Source organism: Tigriopus californicus, chromosome 5 (assembly GCF_007210705.1).
Source record: "Tigriopus californicus strain San Diego chromosome 5, Tcal_SD_v2.1, whole genome shotgun sequence".
Classification (NCBI taxonomy): Eukaryota; Metazoa; Arthropoda; class Copepoda; order Harpacticoida; family Harpacticidae; genus Tigriopus; species Tigriopus californicus.
The window spans coordinates 5,567,615-5,580,755 of NC_081444.1; the positions used below are offsets into that span (position 1 = coordinate 5,567,615).

Here is a 13,141-nt window from a genome sequence, read left to right on the forward strand (position 1 = left end):
AAGGAGCATGAAAAATGAAGTTGGACCCGATTTGAGAGAAGGAATAGACTTGCTATAATTGATGTTCGTTCATAACTCTGCCTAAGATTTGAGTTCGACTTCAAGTNTACGTGGGTCGGTGGACTGCATGAGCTCACTACGATCCAGGGTTGTTGGCCGTCAATGGCGAAGGAAAAGGAGACGGCCGATAGTTGGTTGGTCCCTTGAGACTTTCGGGCTTCCCCCTTCTCAGCCTTCAATAGTCGTCGTCTCTCCCTCTCTCTCTTTCTCCTGCCCATTTACGGCCTTTGGAGGCGGATGGGCCACGCAGGGCTGCCTCGAAAACCAGCCTTTCTTTACGAGAGAAAGGAGGCAACCAAAAGGGGCACACAGGAAAAAGGGAGGGAGCTGATCGGGCAAACGGGAAATTTCGCTAGCGATAAGGAGCATGAAAAATTAAGTTGGACCCGATTTGAGAGAAGGAATAGACTTGCTATAATTGATGTTCGTTCATAACTCTGCCTAAGATTTGAGTTCGACTTCAAGTTTGTATTCAAAGACCGAGGAAGAGTAAGTAATCGAGTAAAAAAAAAACTTTTGTCTTGGGCCTCTCTCCGTCCCCCATTTTTCAGGCTCCTTCTCTAAGGAGGTTTTCCATGCACTGTGTGTGCGTTTGCTTTCATTTTATGGGGGAAAAATGTATGAGGAAAAAAAGATAAAGGCGAGATTGGAACGGCGACCTGAGGCTTTTTTGATGCAAACTTTAGTCATTCTATTCGGTCACTAATCCAACATTGTGTTGCGTTCTTGTTTTAGTCGGTGTTGCGAGAAAAAGAGCTGTGGAAATCGAAACGAAACTCCTTCCGATCCCGTCATTTGTGAAAGGTAAGAATATTGTGTTAGTATGTCAAACTATGCAAAGCATGAGCTGGCTAAGTCTCTAGTCTCCAGTCTCCACTTTTCATGGGTATGTACTACTGTGCGTGAGCTGAAGCCCCATGGCACATTGACATGTGGCAAGTGGCATCCGTCGACTGTTTTGGAGATTCATTAATAATTCCCTACTCACAAAAAGGACGGTTTGAGTCGCCTACAAAATGCTCAAAAATACATTTTTTACGCCTTAGACCGAGATGGAGGCAAGGGAGCTGGCCGTACTATGTAGTAGGGTGCATTGTACAAGTGAATGTAGAGGGTATTGGCAGAAGTAGTAATGCAGGAGAGAGTGGCAGAGCTCTGAATGCACTTGCCATTCATGCCCAATCGACAATTCTGTCCTCATGTACTAGTACTAGAGTTCTCTTCCTCTCTCGTTTTTTTGGTTGGGACAAGCTCCACTATACCATAAAGCAATTCATCTAGCAATGCTCTCGAACATATTGAGGGTTCTCTAGCACACAAACACACACTCACTTACATTTATACTTTTCACTTGGACAGACAGAAAGGAGCTGCTGGGGTTTTTTATTTGGGGAGGAACGAATTTTCCCGTAACTCTGTGTGTTGTTCGCATGATGTTTGAAAAGCTCGCTTTGCCATCTGCTCGAAATTTTCCCCAACTTCAAAGATGATGATTATGATGATCGCCGTGAAATGGATCATAATGAGAATGATGAAGAAGGGCAATACTGATTGATAATTGCGTTTCGAGTACTCATGTAGGAAAACTAGCAAGTTTGACCGGACACAACCTTTTATTTTGTACCCGTACCTGCTTTGCTGTACTCTAGGCTGACAGAGAACTAACAAATCGTTCACTTATAAACAAGCACTCACTAGGAACATGAAGATTACGATTTTCACAAGGCCAATAAAGTTTTAAAGGGACCACGGGGCGACACGGATCGTAAAATTGTGGCAATCGAATCTTCCTCAGGTTCATTCAGGTTCCTTCTGGCTTGAACACTTTGTGGAACATTTCTGGACAGATGGACAATAGAGCCTGTCCCTTTAATAGATAGACACCGGGGCCATGTTTTTGCATTTAACAAGGGTTCATCGCCTAGGAGTCCCGAGAAAACAGGTGTGGTCCATCGAGATGGATGGGTGACTAAGTTTTACGAGCGTTGGTGGTGGGCTTTCCAAATGCTGATCGAACATGATTAGAAGATCGTTCTCCGGGGTCGGCCACAGTGCATCGTAAAACAATAACCAGCTTCAATTTATGGTCCGGAAAGGTTGGTCAACTGCCCATCCAAGACCAGATTTCTCCGACCCAGGATATGTGTATTGATCAGCCAAAGACGGACATTCGGTTCATTCCCCGATTGAGTGACATTTCTCTTCCTGAGGACAGATGTGGCCAATTGCACTGGTTCCGTGTCAAAAGGTAGTAAAAGTGGATGGCTACTACAATGTTGCCGACTGGATGACTGGTTGATTCATGTGCCGTGCTTCAGGGAGATGGGTAGGAGCTCCACATGTAATTTGAATACACTCCTCTCACCCTACCATCGGGTCGATGTCGTGGTTGATCTTGGCCATATGGCAATCTAAATTGAAATCACGTCATTTTCTTGCGACGCGACATGTGTAATTGGCTTGCTAATAAGCTGAAAATATGGCCAGATAACGAGGATGAGGTGTACGTACTACAGTGTGTACAATTATTCCAAGCCTGTATTTTCTCGTTTCGGGAGACTACGCACACCCATCCATCCTCTTCCAACTCAACCCACCCACTCAGCTACCCAAGAACCGAGTGAAGGCATACTTGGGTCCATGTGAGCGACTTGTCTTCATTAGTTCACAGATTTTGTGAGAAAAATCTCCGGGCAGATTCACAAGAGAATTAGGACAAGCGACAAAATCCAAGTTTGGAACTTGCGCGCCCCCAAACCCCTTAGAGATTTATTTGGCAGCACACGGCGGTCAGACACTACCAGATTTATGACTGCCTCGCCAGTACGAACGAGAGAGTTAACTTTGGCGTTCGTGGAGTGAGCCAGCAAAAAAAAGAGCAAGACTGTGTGCAAAAAAGCCGAATGTTTGAATTCTCATCATCACTCTTCATTCAACGGATGACATTGACAGGTGGGTCGGAGTTAAACTTGTCAACACCTCCGTTTTGAAGCCATAACTCACGTATGCAAAATATCCTGTATCTTCACCCTCAAAGACAACTCAATGATGTCATTCGGTTGTCATCGGCCAAGCCCGCGAAGACGTGACGGAGACGGGTTGTCATTGCACATGGTGTTTTTGCTTGGTGCCAATGAAAACCCCTGCAGGGTATATTCCATTCACTCATCTTCACCTGCTCAAGTCTCTCGATCGTGGATTAGATGCTTAAGAAGAGCATTCTTCTCGATTCTACTTGTCACAATTCGAGGATTTATGCCGCCAAGTGCGAGCAGACACAGGATGTTTAACTTCCACAAGGACCCACACACGATCGCGTTTGTAGGTTGTCTCATTCATTCATGGCATTGAATTGAAGATATTGCACGGCCGGATCCAGTTGAGACCGAAATTGTGAGTCCCTCGAGAGGTTTTCCAAGTCTGGAGTTGGAATATAAATAATAGGAATTGAGTTCTTGTGCCGTTCGGGCCAAAGCAAACAATATTAGTGAGTTGAATCAAACCCTTCTCTCTGGTCTTTGGCCCCTTCTCGAGGGTGAGCAAACAAACAGGGGTCGTCGTCGTCGTCGCCGTTCTTTCCCGGGATCGGATCTCCAGATTGGGCTATGATTCATTTTATTATTCCGATTGGCGAGGGTTTTCACAAAGAGCGGACTCGGATCGAGTCCCGTGATAAATATTTCATTGGACCTCTGAAACACTCTTTTTCCTCATTGTCAGTCGGATTGGACGCGAAGTTGAACTTGTTCATTGGATTGTTGAAGTGCTTTTTTCCATAGGGTCTTGACTCAGCCTTTGATGAGGGTTGCATTTATTCCAAACAAGGCTAGAACCAGGGGCGTCTCGTGAGCTTTCTTTCGTGTGAAGGAGGTCTCAGCTGTTGTTTTGGAGCCATGCAATTGGCAGCTGTCTTGGCGGCAAGCTCAATTCCTCCGCCGCCGCTCTTTGTGTGCTGCACTGCATTTACGCTCAGGGATCGCCAGAGAATGGAAAGAGGCGAGAAGGGAGCGGACACCGATCCAGGATTCCCCCGAGCTGCTTTCCATTCTATGAGCTGCCTGAAAAAATCCCCAGGGAAAACTATCTTGAGTGGAAATTCCCTTTCTCCTAGCATGAGACGGTCCCCTTGGTTCGCGTGAAAAAGGTTGGTCATGAACATCACAACAAGGCTTTCGCTTTCACTGCCATCTTGTGGCTTAACTTTCACGGCCGAGATCTGTTTTAGACCCTGAGGCTCTCTTCTCTAACATACCGTAGTGTGCACGTAGACGCACCCATTGTGAGCGGTCTGCTTAACATTCAACCGAAGAGAGTTTTGAGTCCCTAAATCCTTCAAACCAATAAGAGGGATTACGTAAAGTATCTCTTTCCACATGTTCAACATAGGATGAGTTCGGGTGACGGACCTCAGCGAGCCCGTTTCTCGAGCTGTAATTCATTCTGTAATCACAAGAGGGTTTACCCGGGATTACCTCCCCTATCACAATGGTGGTTCGTCTTGTACTTAAAAAGCCCACAAAACTCCCCAGTTTCAGGGTCTCAGGGTGCCTTTGACGCAGAAACGAGAACAACGACCAAGAGCCATTTTGTCTGGCTTGATTCCTAGCCAATTCTACCTCAAAGAAGTGCCCCTAGGGTATTCATTCACACGGCACCTCGTACATTGAGGAACTTCTGTCGACCCAAAGTATTGGCATGGGACCCGCGAGGCCAAAGCTCCTTGTTTCTCACACGGCTCAGGAACAGCTCACTCCACCTTTGGCCTCTGGGGACCTGAACTTGAACCAATTCAAGCCTTTCCGTACCAAAGGAAAAAGGACCACCTTGTACTGCATGTCGACAGGATGCATTTCTAGCTGAGGTACCCGGAAACTCCACTTTTTCCACCGAGTTCAAAAACGAAACAAGTCCGACAGATGGTCCATCTCAGAGTCTCATCTTTCCAATGGAGTGACCATCTATCCATTGGAAAAGAGACAATCTGAAATGGACGAAACGATAAGAGTGCGGACTTGACGGTGGGGCTGGAAATCTGTTATATTGTTGGTCATGGACCACAAATTTGGGGTCTGATAAAAAATCTAGCTGAAACGGGATATTTCTGAGGCTGATTGATGTCAATGTGACTGTTTTGTGTCAACTTGAGAACAAAAGTTCAACGCCTGATCAGCACTTGAGCCCACTCAAAATCCGGCTGCAAACTCATGTTTGGTATTGGTACTTGGGTGTGCGTTTCCTAATGGGGATGCGGAGTGTCACCCTGCTGTTTGTTCCTGAACAAATTGGCCCTTAATCAATTTACACTCCACTTAATTGAACTCAAATAAATCTCACATTTACCAGGAGGGTACAGAGGCAGAAAGAGTTATCGCTTTACCCACACAGACACTCGGACGGTTGAATGGCTCAACTGCAAACAAGCCTGACATTCAATGAGGTTAATCAGCCTTGCCCGAAAGTTAGAAGGATGAATGAGGCTTTATAGAAGCACCAACAACTCCAAACATGTTGTGATCTGCATTTCAAGTTTTTTTCGCCCTCTCGTCACGAGTTGCCGTTGTGATCTGCATTTCAAGTTTTTTTCGCCCTCTCGTCACGAGTTGCCATAATTTTGCATACTAGTTTGGTTCCTTGAACAGCCCCTCGTAGTACAAGGGAAACCGGAGACGGTGTCAAGCGTATGCCCAAGTCTGGCTTGGTTTTGAATCCTTTCCGAGGCGCTTTTGCCTTGGCATAAAAGAGTTCCAAGTGTTGGAGAACTGATGAACGAGGGTAGACCTGTCGTCTCTGGCCGCTTTTCATGTCGTACATCTACCATCTAATTTGAATGCATATTTCGCACATGCCACCGACAAAATGTTGATCTAGATCATCCATACATAGATGTACCGTACATTGGACTGCTCCACATAGAACGCGCTGCCTCATTTGCGAAAGGTGGATGAATTGCTGGTTCCAGAATGAGAGTCATCTGTGCCAACCTTTAAATTCTGAAACATCTCTCTGTGCGAAGGGTAGATCAGGGATTGAGATAGTTTCCTCGGGTAACCCGATCTTCAGTCCATCTGCCGTGAGTCGTGCCAACATGCCAATCCCAAAGGATGATTATGAGGACGATCCTGGAGAGAACGAAGGGTGGTCTTTCTCTCTTCATAGTGCTCTCCGAGAAAGAGCTGCCTTTTTTGGAAAGCCACTTTTCTCGCCTGAGATTTGCATAAGTGCACTGCTGTGCACTTGTTTCAAGTCAAACTGAGTTAGGTAGACATGGTTTGAGTTCGTTATCGTCTGGTTTTGTCTCAGTTTGATGGCTTTGACATCGCATCATTAACTTGAGACAAAGCTAGAGCAAATCGGGCACAAGGTTGAGTCCACCAAAAATCGAATCTGTCCAGTCCAATCGCCCTGAACATTTCCCATTAATTATTGCAATCCGATTTCCGACCCAACGAACTTTATCCAAGTACAGAACGATCGGTTTTGAAGTAAAAAATCTCCAGTATTTCCCATTTCTTCCGACTTGATTTTGTTTCCCCGACACTCGAACCCTCTCAACTTCATTGCTCGATTTTTGGCAATCTGTTCTTTTGATGTCTGTCTCAGGTTTCACAAAGCGTGCTCTGCCAAGATCAATGGCAAAGGCTTGTTCTCGCGCATCTTGCGCCAACGCCACCAATCCGGATCTCTGAGTTATGACTTCATATTCCTCCATCTGAAACCCGAGATATCGGGTTCGGTCTCCCTATTTCGATGATGACAAGAATCCCCCACTTCTAATGACGATCGCATCGGTTTTGTGGTTGTAGCACTGCTGTAGAACACCATTGGGGGATAGTGAAGAATCTAAGGGACTGCCAATTGAGGATTAACTCATGTCAATCTTTTTGAGGGGGTTTGTGGATGTACCCGAATGGGTACGATTACCATTTGCAAGTACAACGTTTGGTACAGAGAGTTGCTCTTTTGGATTCACATTGGCAGGTTCATTTTGGTCCCAAGTTTCAATCGATGTCGAATGAATACGGTCCACTTTTCCTTGAGCGTATGGACTCGATGTATTAAAAGGGATTACCGCTCACTTTATTTACAGAAGATGTTTATGATAAAAATGATCTAGGTTCGTTCGTCGGGCAGTCACAATCCGAGTTAGTCTCTCTCTTTTCCTACATACTAAACAGCGCATATTCTGATGCTGCAGTAGATATCGTAACCATCGCAGTGTGTTCCACTGTCAGTAACTGTTCCAATGGAGTACGTCGTGATTTTGTAATGAGCCCACGAGTCCGATAAGGCTTTAATCTATTCGTGGTTTCCCTGTGAATCGACACAAGATCTCGCCAGCTAGCATTGCACTACGTTTTATGTTCGGCATTTACTTTCAAAATTGGGTTGTCGATTCCACGNCGATAAGGCTTTAATCTATTCGTGGTTTCCCTGTGAATCGACACAAGATCTCGTCAGCTAGCATTGTACTACGTTTTATGTTCGGCATTTACTTTCAAAATTGGTTTGTCGATTCCACGAGCCTGATCGAGTTGACTTTTGACCTTGTTTCAACTCCACCATTTTGTGTTTGGGAAAGGGGGAGGGAGATCTCTGGCTGATCTATTAGTATGGCAGTAAAAAAGCTTTTGGAAGTGGGTAAAAATGGCCTTGACTCATGATAGAAATACCAGACACGTCGTACCCGTGTCCTTTTTAGTGCTTAATTGCTGCTCATTAATATCCTAATCAAAACATTGAACCACCAAGACAAAGTAGGATCATTAACGCCAATGTCACGTCCAGAAGATCAATCTCTGTCGTTTCATTTTTTTTGAGGAACAGAGTGCGATTTCCTTGTCCTTTTATTCTCTAGCTAGAGGGCAGTAGGAAAATCAATGGCCACAATGAAACCTGACTCAGAACGAGTAGGATGAATGTGTTCACGTATGAGCGTCGGATTTGCTCAATTCCAGCCCTCACACACACACACACATGAGAGCTTCTCCTTGCTCTTTCATCCCCTTCTTTGGGCTCTCCCTCTGATCCTCCTCATTGTATGTACGTACTGAGATGAGCCAGGGTTGTCGGGTTGGGAACAGTAGTCCCTTTCTCGCATCTGATCTCTGGAGAAGGGAGGAGGGAAGTGTGCGGTGCCCACAAAAACCTTTTGATGACGATGATGAGTACCAAAAATTGGCTTATGGATGATGTGGCTGTTGTAATAAGCCCTCTCGTCTCTGTCTTTTGGAGGGCTGAGGGATCAACTATGAAGAGGAAGCTACTTCGTACGTACATGTTTAACATTGCCCGTTTATTTTGTTCCAGGTTCCAACTGAAGTTCTTCCTGAAGTGCAATCAAAATTGTCTCAAGAATGCGGGTAATCCCCGAGACATGCGCCGATTCCAAGTGGCCGTGGGCACGGCTTTCAACTTTGCCCCGCCCGCACTCGTCACCATGTCCGAAAACATGTTCGTCCACAACAACTCAAAACACGGTCGGAAGGGCAAGCGATTGGAAGGCCCCACCGGACTGGAAAGTGAGTCCAATTAAAATGATTGTGTCTTGATCGGATCCCAAATGACTGTCCATGACAAGCGCGAGTGAGCCCATTACGTCGGTTCAATGAGGCGGGAAATAATTGTCACGATGTCAACAAAGTCGTTTCTGGGGATAGATGAAACAGAAAACAGGGGAAAAAGGGGGAAAGTACACTTGAACACAAGTTCTGGAGGTTTCTGTGCTATTTTAATAGCCAAAGACTTTGACCAAATTGTGGTCATGAACGAGTAGGGAGGTTTTCTTCCGGGGTTGGCCGTGCCAAATGTGTGAACATGTGCCAAAATATTATTTCTCCTCACAAAGACCCCCGACTTGGCTCGGCATTCTGGTGGGCCAGCCAGCCACCCCATCCGGAACGACGTCCCCTGCAGTCAATAATGTGCATACTAATAGGACTAATTTACTCCTGCCAGCTTATTTGGACGTCGTGTTCCAGTGTCCCAATAATCCAATTTCGAACGTGGAATGAACAAGGGTCCCCGTTTATTGTCTTAGCTTACACAAAGATCACTTAGTGTAGTATGCTCAGTCGTCTTGGACCTTTAGCCAGTTTTTTTGTGCAAATGTGCTGAGCTTATTGTCCCGTTTGTGAGAGGTCGAAATTAATTCATTTTATATCCTTAGCTGTTCTTTGCTTCGTTGATATACGGGTCTGCAAGTACTAAAATTGCTCTGGCTGGCGCTACCTTTTGGCCGTTGGGCATTCTTTGAACCAATACATAACAACATCTGTTCAAGTTCGGAAATTACCGCGATATTGCATTCAATGAATGCACTACCAAATGCACTTGGCCAATGGCAAACGACACTGCCAGAGAGGAAAGGGTGAAACGGTTTACTGCAAAAGTAATATTTTTTTCAAGGGGAATATATGCGTGACAAGGGTAAAGACGGGGGAACATAAATTTGCCCCATAAAATACTCCCCAGGGCGACTAATTGACAAGTCTTCTAAAAATGCTCTATTCTTCTTCTCCTCCAGATAACTTGTACGGATCTCAGATGACACCCATCATCAAGGCCTTGTCGCCATGTGAGGGTTGGGTATCGGGTGGTCAAATGGCCGTTGTCATTGGTGACAACTTCTTTGAGGGACTTCAGGTGTACTTTGGCAACACTGCGGTCTGGAGTGAATTCATCACGCCCCACGCCCTCAGGGTGAACGTACCTGCTCGTCATTCTACCGGTACCGTGGACGTGACCGTGGGCTTTAAGGGACAGAAGCCCGGCCCCAATCGAATGCCGGTTCGCTTTACGTACATCGCCATCACGGACGCCACCATTGATTACTCCTTCACCCGGTTGGCCAAGATCATTCCACGACATCCCGGCGACCCTGACCGCTTGTCTAAGGACATCATTCTCCGAAGAGCCGCAGACCTGGCCGAGATGGTGTGCCGCTATCCTTATGCCCACCTTGGTGCGGACAACGGAAATGCATTGAATTATCAAGAGGTGGCTGAGGAATATTCCCGAGCCAGCCAACATTCGCCCCGTGCCTATAGTGACCCTGCGACCCCGGTTCCCAGTGTGGTTACCCCAGTGACAAGCTACTCTCACTCCAGCGGAATCAGCACGTCGTCAGCTGCCGGAGGAAACCATCTTTCCGCTCCTCACAATATGGGTACTAGCTGATTTCCTCTTGATACTGAATTTCCAACCTGGCTTAGAATAGTTTGATTTGTCACCGATCTTTTGGTTGCCACAGTATTTGGGATGGTGTTCTTAGAAAGGTGACTCTTCGAGCGTTAGCACTTTGCAGTCTCCTATTTGCAGGCAATGGGAACGGTAGCGGCCTAAGCGGAGTGGGCAGCAACGCTGATGAGGCTGGAGCTGCTGCAGCGGCTGCGGCGGCACACTTGATGCCGCGTGCATTTTCTCGCAAAATCACTGACTTCTACCACAAGGGGATCCAGTGAGGTTTGGCCGCACTTACTTATAGATGTTACTTCGATCGACACCTCGCTTAGCTCCTTCGCTACCGTTCACCCGATTGCACACCCACCCGATCTGCTTCACTTGAATAATCCGTCAGAGCATGCTTTAGTTTTGAACGTAACTGCGGTTCAACCTCATAAGAGACGAGCCGGTCCCTTTTTTTTATGTTGGTCGTTCTCTTCCATCCATGAATGTGCATGTGTGTTTGGCTTCATTTCGTTCATGTTCATTTCATTTCCATTCCATCTAGAGGCTGGTCAGAGCACCCCGTCGCCCATAAGTGCGGCTGATTCGATCACCCCGCCCCCGGGAGTGGTCGATAACCTTGGGTTTGGAGAGCAATCTCCGGCCGTGGTTGCCCACAAGGCCCAATTAGCCACGATGTACCTCAACAACTTGACCGCCGCCGGACACATCCAGCCCCGACGGTCCAATACGATGAGTGCGGAACAGCAAGCTGCGGCCGGCTACTACGGCACCTATCCTTCCCATTATTGGTACTCGAACCCCCCTGGGACAGTGCAATGTTAGTACCCGTTTTTCGTCTGCATGAATTTGGTTCCGTTTGTTCGCCTTAACATGTTGATCCTGGTCCGGAGGTTGACACTGCCGCGATGATTCATCTTGTAGTTTAATCTTGCTTCCAGGAATGACGCCATCCCTCGTGCCAAGCCCGTTTGCGGCCATGACCTCATTCTGTACGGCTCAATCTTACCCACAATTGACCGCATCGGCCAAATGAACTATGAAGAACAGCAATGATGCCACGATCTCTCGACTTGAACGGGCATCTTCGTATGAAACAATTTAGTCTTAGCTCTTTGGTCGCCTTCAGTTTGGAAGGTTATGCAAGCAATGCCTCATCAGTTCTTCATATGTGATCAATCTTTCATTTCCCTGATTTCACCTCGAAAGGTGCAGGTTCATCCATTCAGAGAAATCTTGTTCAAACACGACCAAAGCCCGTCATTTTCTTCTCCGCATACCACTTGTATGTACTCATAACACAACAGTACTACGTATTCTTACTCCCACAGTTCAAAACAGCAAAACCAGAGTGTCGGAAAAATCCCAACGTATTCCACCGCTCCCAAATAATATCTCGTACTTCAGAAATCTCTCGATCGCCCAGATAGGTTAGACCAATCGACCTCTTTATTCCCCATCTTCCTTCAATTCCACCATGATTTCTTCATGCCATTCTCATACTACATACATACTCCTATATATTCCTATCAAATCGCATCACCCCATTATTAACTAGCTCACCTTTAAGTTTAGAACACTACTACAATCTTAGCAATCCGATGGCATCTACAAGACTACAAACTCTGCCAGAGCCTCTCTCTCACTATTTTGAATAATCCGTGAGTTAATCCTCTCATTTCATGTCACTCGGAATTGCATTTCAAGCGAATTTTGTACAGGAACAAATAAACCTATTTTGGAAATCATTTCTATCCTTAGCGTTCCTTTCTACGATCTACATTGCATTAATTTCTCTCTCGACTCGATAGGAAGGTGGTTGGACAAAACTTTTGTCCAATACGATAAATCAACTGACTGGCGTTAAAGCTCTTAAAGTCGAATTTCAGATCATGCATCTTGTAGCGATGACCCCAGAGATGGGTGGATAAGGACTTGGCCTCTAGTTCCTCAATTTTCCGGTCGATCCAATCTTGCGAGTGGCTCTCCACAAACTCCCAGAACTGTTTGGTTCCAATCAACAGGAACTTGTCATTCGAATACCCGTGGATGCCCAAGCATTTGTCTGAAATTGATAATCAATTCAATCGCTATCCAGCCAATCAGAGCTATGTAGCGACCAAAAACACTTGCCAGCTTTGATCGAGGACAAGTGAGTGGATTCTGGGATTTGGCACAGTTTTTGGATGGCCTTTGTGAAGACCAAAGGTCCATTATTAGCCCAACCCTTGGGATCAAAGTTGTTATCTGCAAGCAAAAATCTCTGGCTGTTTTACTCCATCCGAAAAATCAGTCTATGAATGAACAGCGTCGAGCGAGTAAAAAGAACCGCAATTACCCAAGTAATGAAGCGCTTCCTCGATGACAGGATGGCCCACGCGAAACCTGAGAAGTCCGTTGGCGATACTTTCCGAAGTCTCAATGACCACAAAATTCCTGTCTTTCGGCAAGGAACGAATGGACACGGCATCCGAGTCCAAATACGTCCCTCCATAGAGCTTGAGCAATGCCACCCGGAGCACATCACTAAAAGAGGTTGGTCCGATTTATGATGCCCCCTGTTGACGGTTTGGAACCAGGAAAATGGTCCTCAGAGAGGACTCAAGTTTCACTCAAGTTTCATTTACCTAATGTGGAAAACTGGCCAAACGCTCGCCTTGAAACTGTGTTCGTTCAATTTCAGAAATCCGGCCCGATTCATTAACTCATCCAGATGGACCCGTTGAAAGTCGACTTGGGGCAGGGTGGTCCTGAATCGTCTCAGCTGTGGATTCAGATACAAATTTCCGTACACTCGCAGGAGTACGATCTTGTGGTCCATGTTCACGCGGGCGGCCGATTCGATGGCGCACAAGGTCATATCCGACAAATAGTTGTCAGTCGAGGTGTCCAAGAA

General features: G+C 46.2%; 2 protein-coding genes and 1 long non-coding RNA gene across 4 annotated transcripts in view; 1 reads left to right on the forward strand and 2 right to left on the reverse strand.

The window, feature by feature from the left end:
- Window positions 1-11,993, forward strand: part of LOC131879979 (transcription factor unc-3-like) — a 21,392-nt gene extending 9,399 nt beyond the window's left edge. Inside the window, exons 6-10 of one of the 2 annotated variants that reach the window (XM_059226469.1) lie at window positions 796-864; window positions 8,368-8,579; window positions 9,584-10,225; window positions 10,790-11,065; window positions 11,170-11,993. In XM_059226469.1, the coding sequence (XP_059082452.1) occupies window positions 796-864; window positions 8,368-8,579; window positions 9,584-10,225; window positions 10,790-11,065; window positions 11,170-11,174 (1,204 nt within the window). In that variant the 3' untranslated portion in view covers window positions 11,175-11,993. The remainder of the gene's footprint in view (window positions 1-795; window positions 865-8,367; window positions 8,580-9,583; window positions 10,226-10,789; window positions 11,066-11,169) is intronic. The other variant, XM_059226470.1, reaches the window with a different exon arrangement.
- LOC131879985 (uncharacterized) lies at window positions 1,655-4,064 on the reverse strand. Its single transcript, XR_009373217.1, has 2 exons — window positions 3,564-4,064; window positions 1,655-3,480 (listed from the first exon to the last, which is right to left on the reverse strand). It is a non-coding gene; the product is annotated as an uncharacterized LOC131879985 (long non-coding RNA).
- A 2-nt stretch (window positions 11,994-11,995) lies between the features above and the next one.
- On the reverse strand, window positions 11,996-13,008 carry LOC131879981 (alpha-1,4-N-acetylglucosaminyltransferase-like). Its single transcript, XM_059226472.1, has 4 exons — window positions 12,873-13,008; window positions 12,584-12,771; window positions 12,379-12,492; window positions 11,996-12,310 (listed from the first exon to the last, which is right to left on the reverse strand). The coding sequence occupies exons 1-4, from the start codon at window positions 12,944-12,946 to the stop codon at window positions 12,033-12,035; spliced, it is 654 nt and encodes a 217-aa protein (XP_059082455.1). The 5' UTR covers window positions 12,947-13,008; the 3' UTR covers window positions 11,996-12,032.
- Window positions 13,009-13,141: the final 133 nt, after the last annotated feature.

Excerpts from the sequence above, each read along its gene's own strand:
- LOC131879981 (XM_059226472.1), bottom strand. The coding sequence starts at position 12,946 with ATGAATCGGGCCGGATTTCTGAAATTGAACGAACACAGTTTCAAGGCG. Across the intron at positions 12,772-12,872 it reads TGGCCAGTTTTCCACATTAG|TGATGTGCTCCGGGTGGCAT; the intron begins GTAAATGAAACT and ends AACCTCTTTTAG. Across the intron at positions 12,311-12,378 it reads CTTGTCCTCGATCAAAGCTG|ACAAATGCTTGGGCATCCAC; the intron begins GCAAGTGTTTTT and ends TATCAATTTCAG.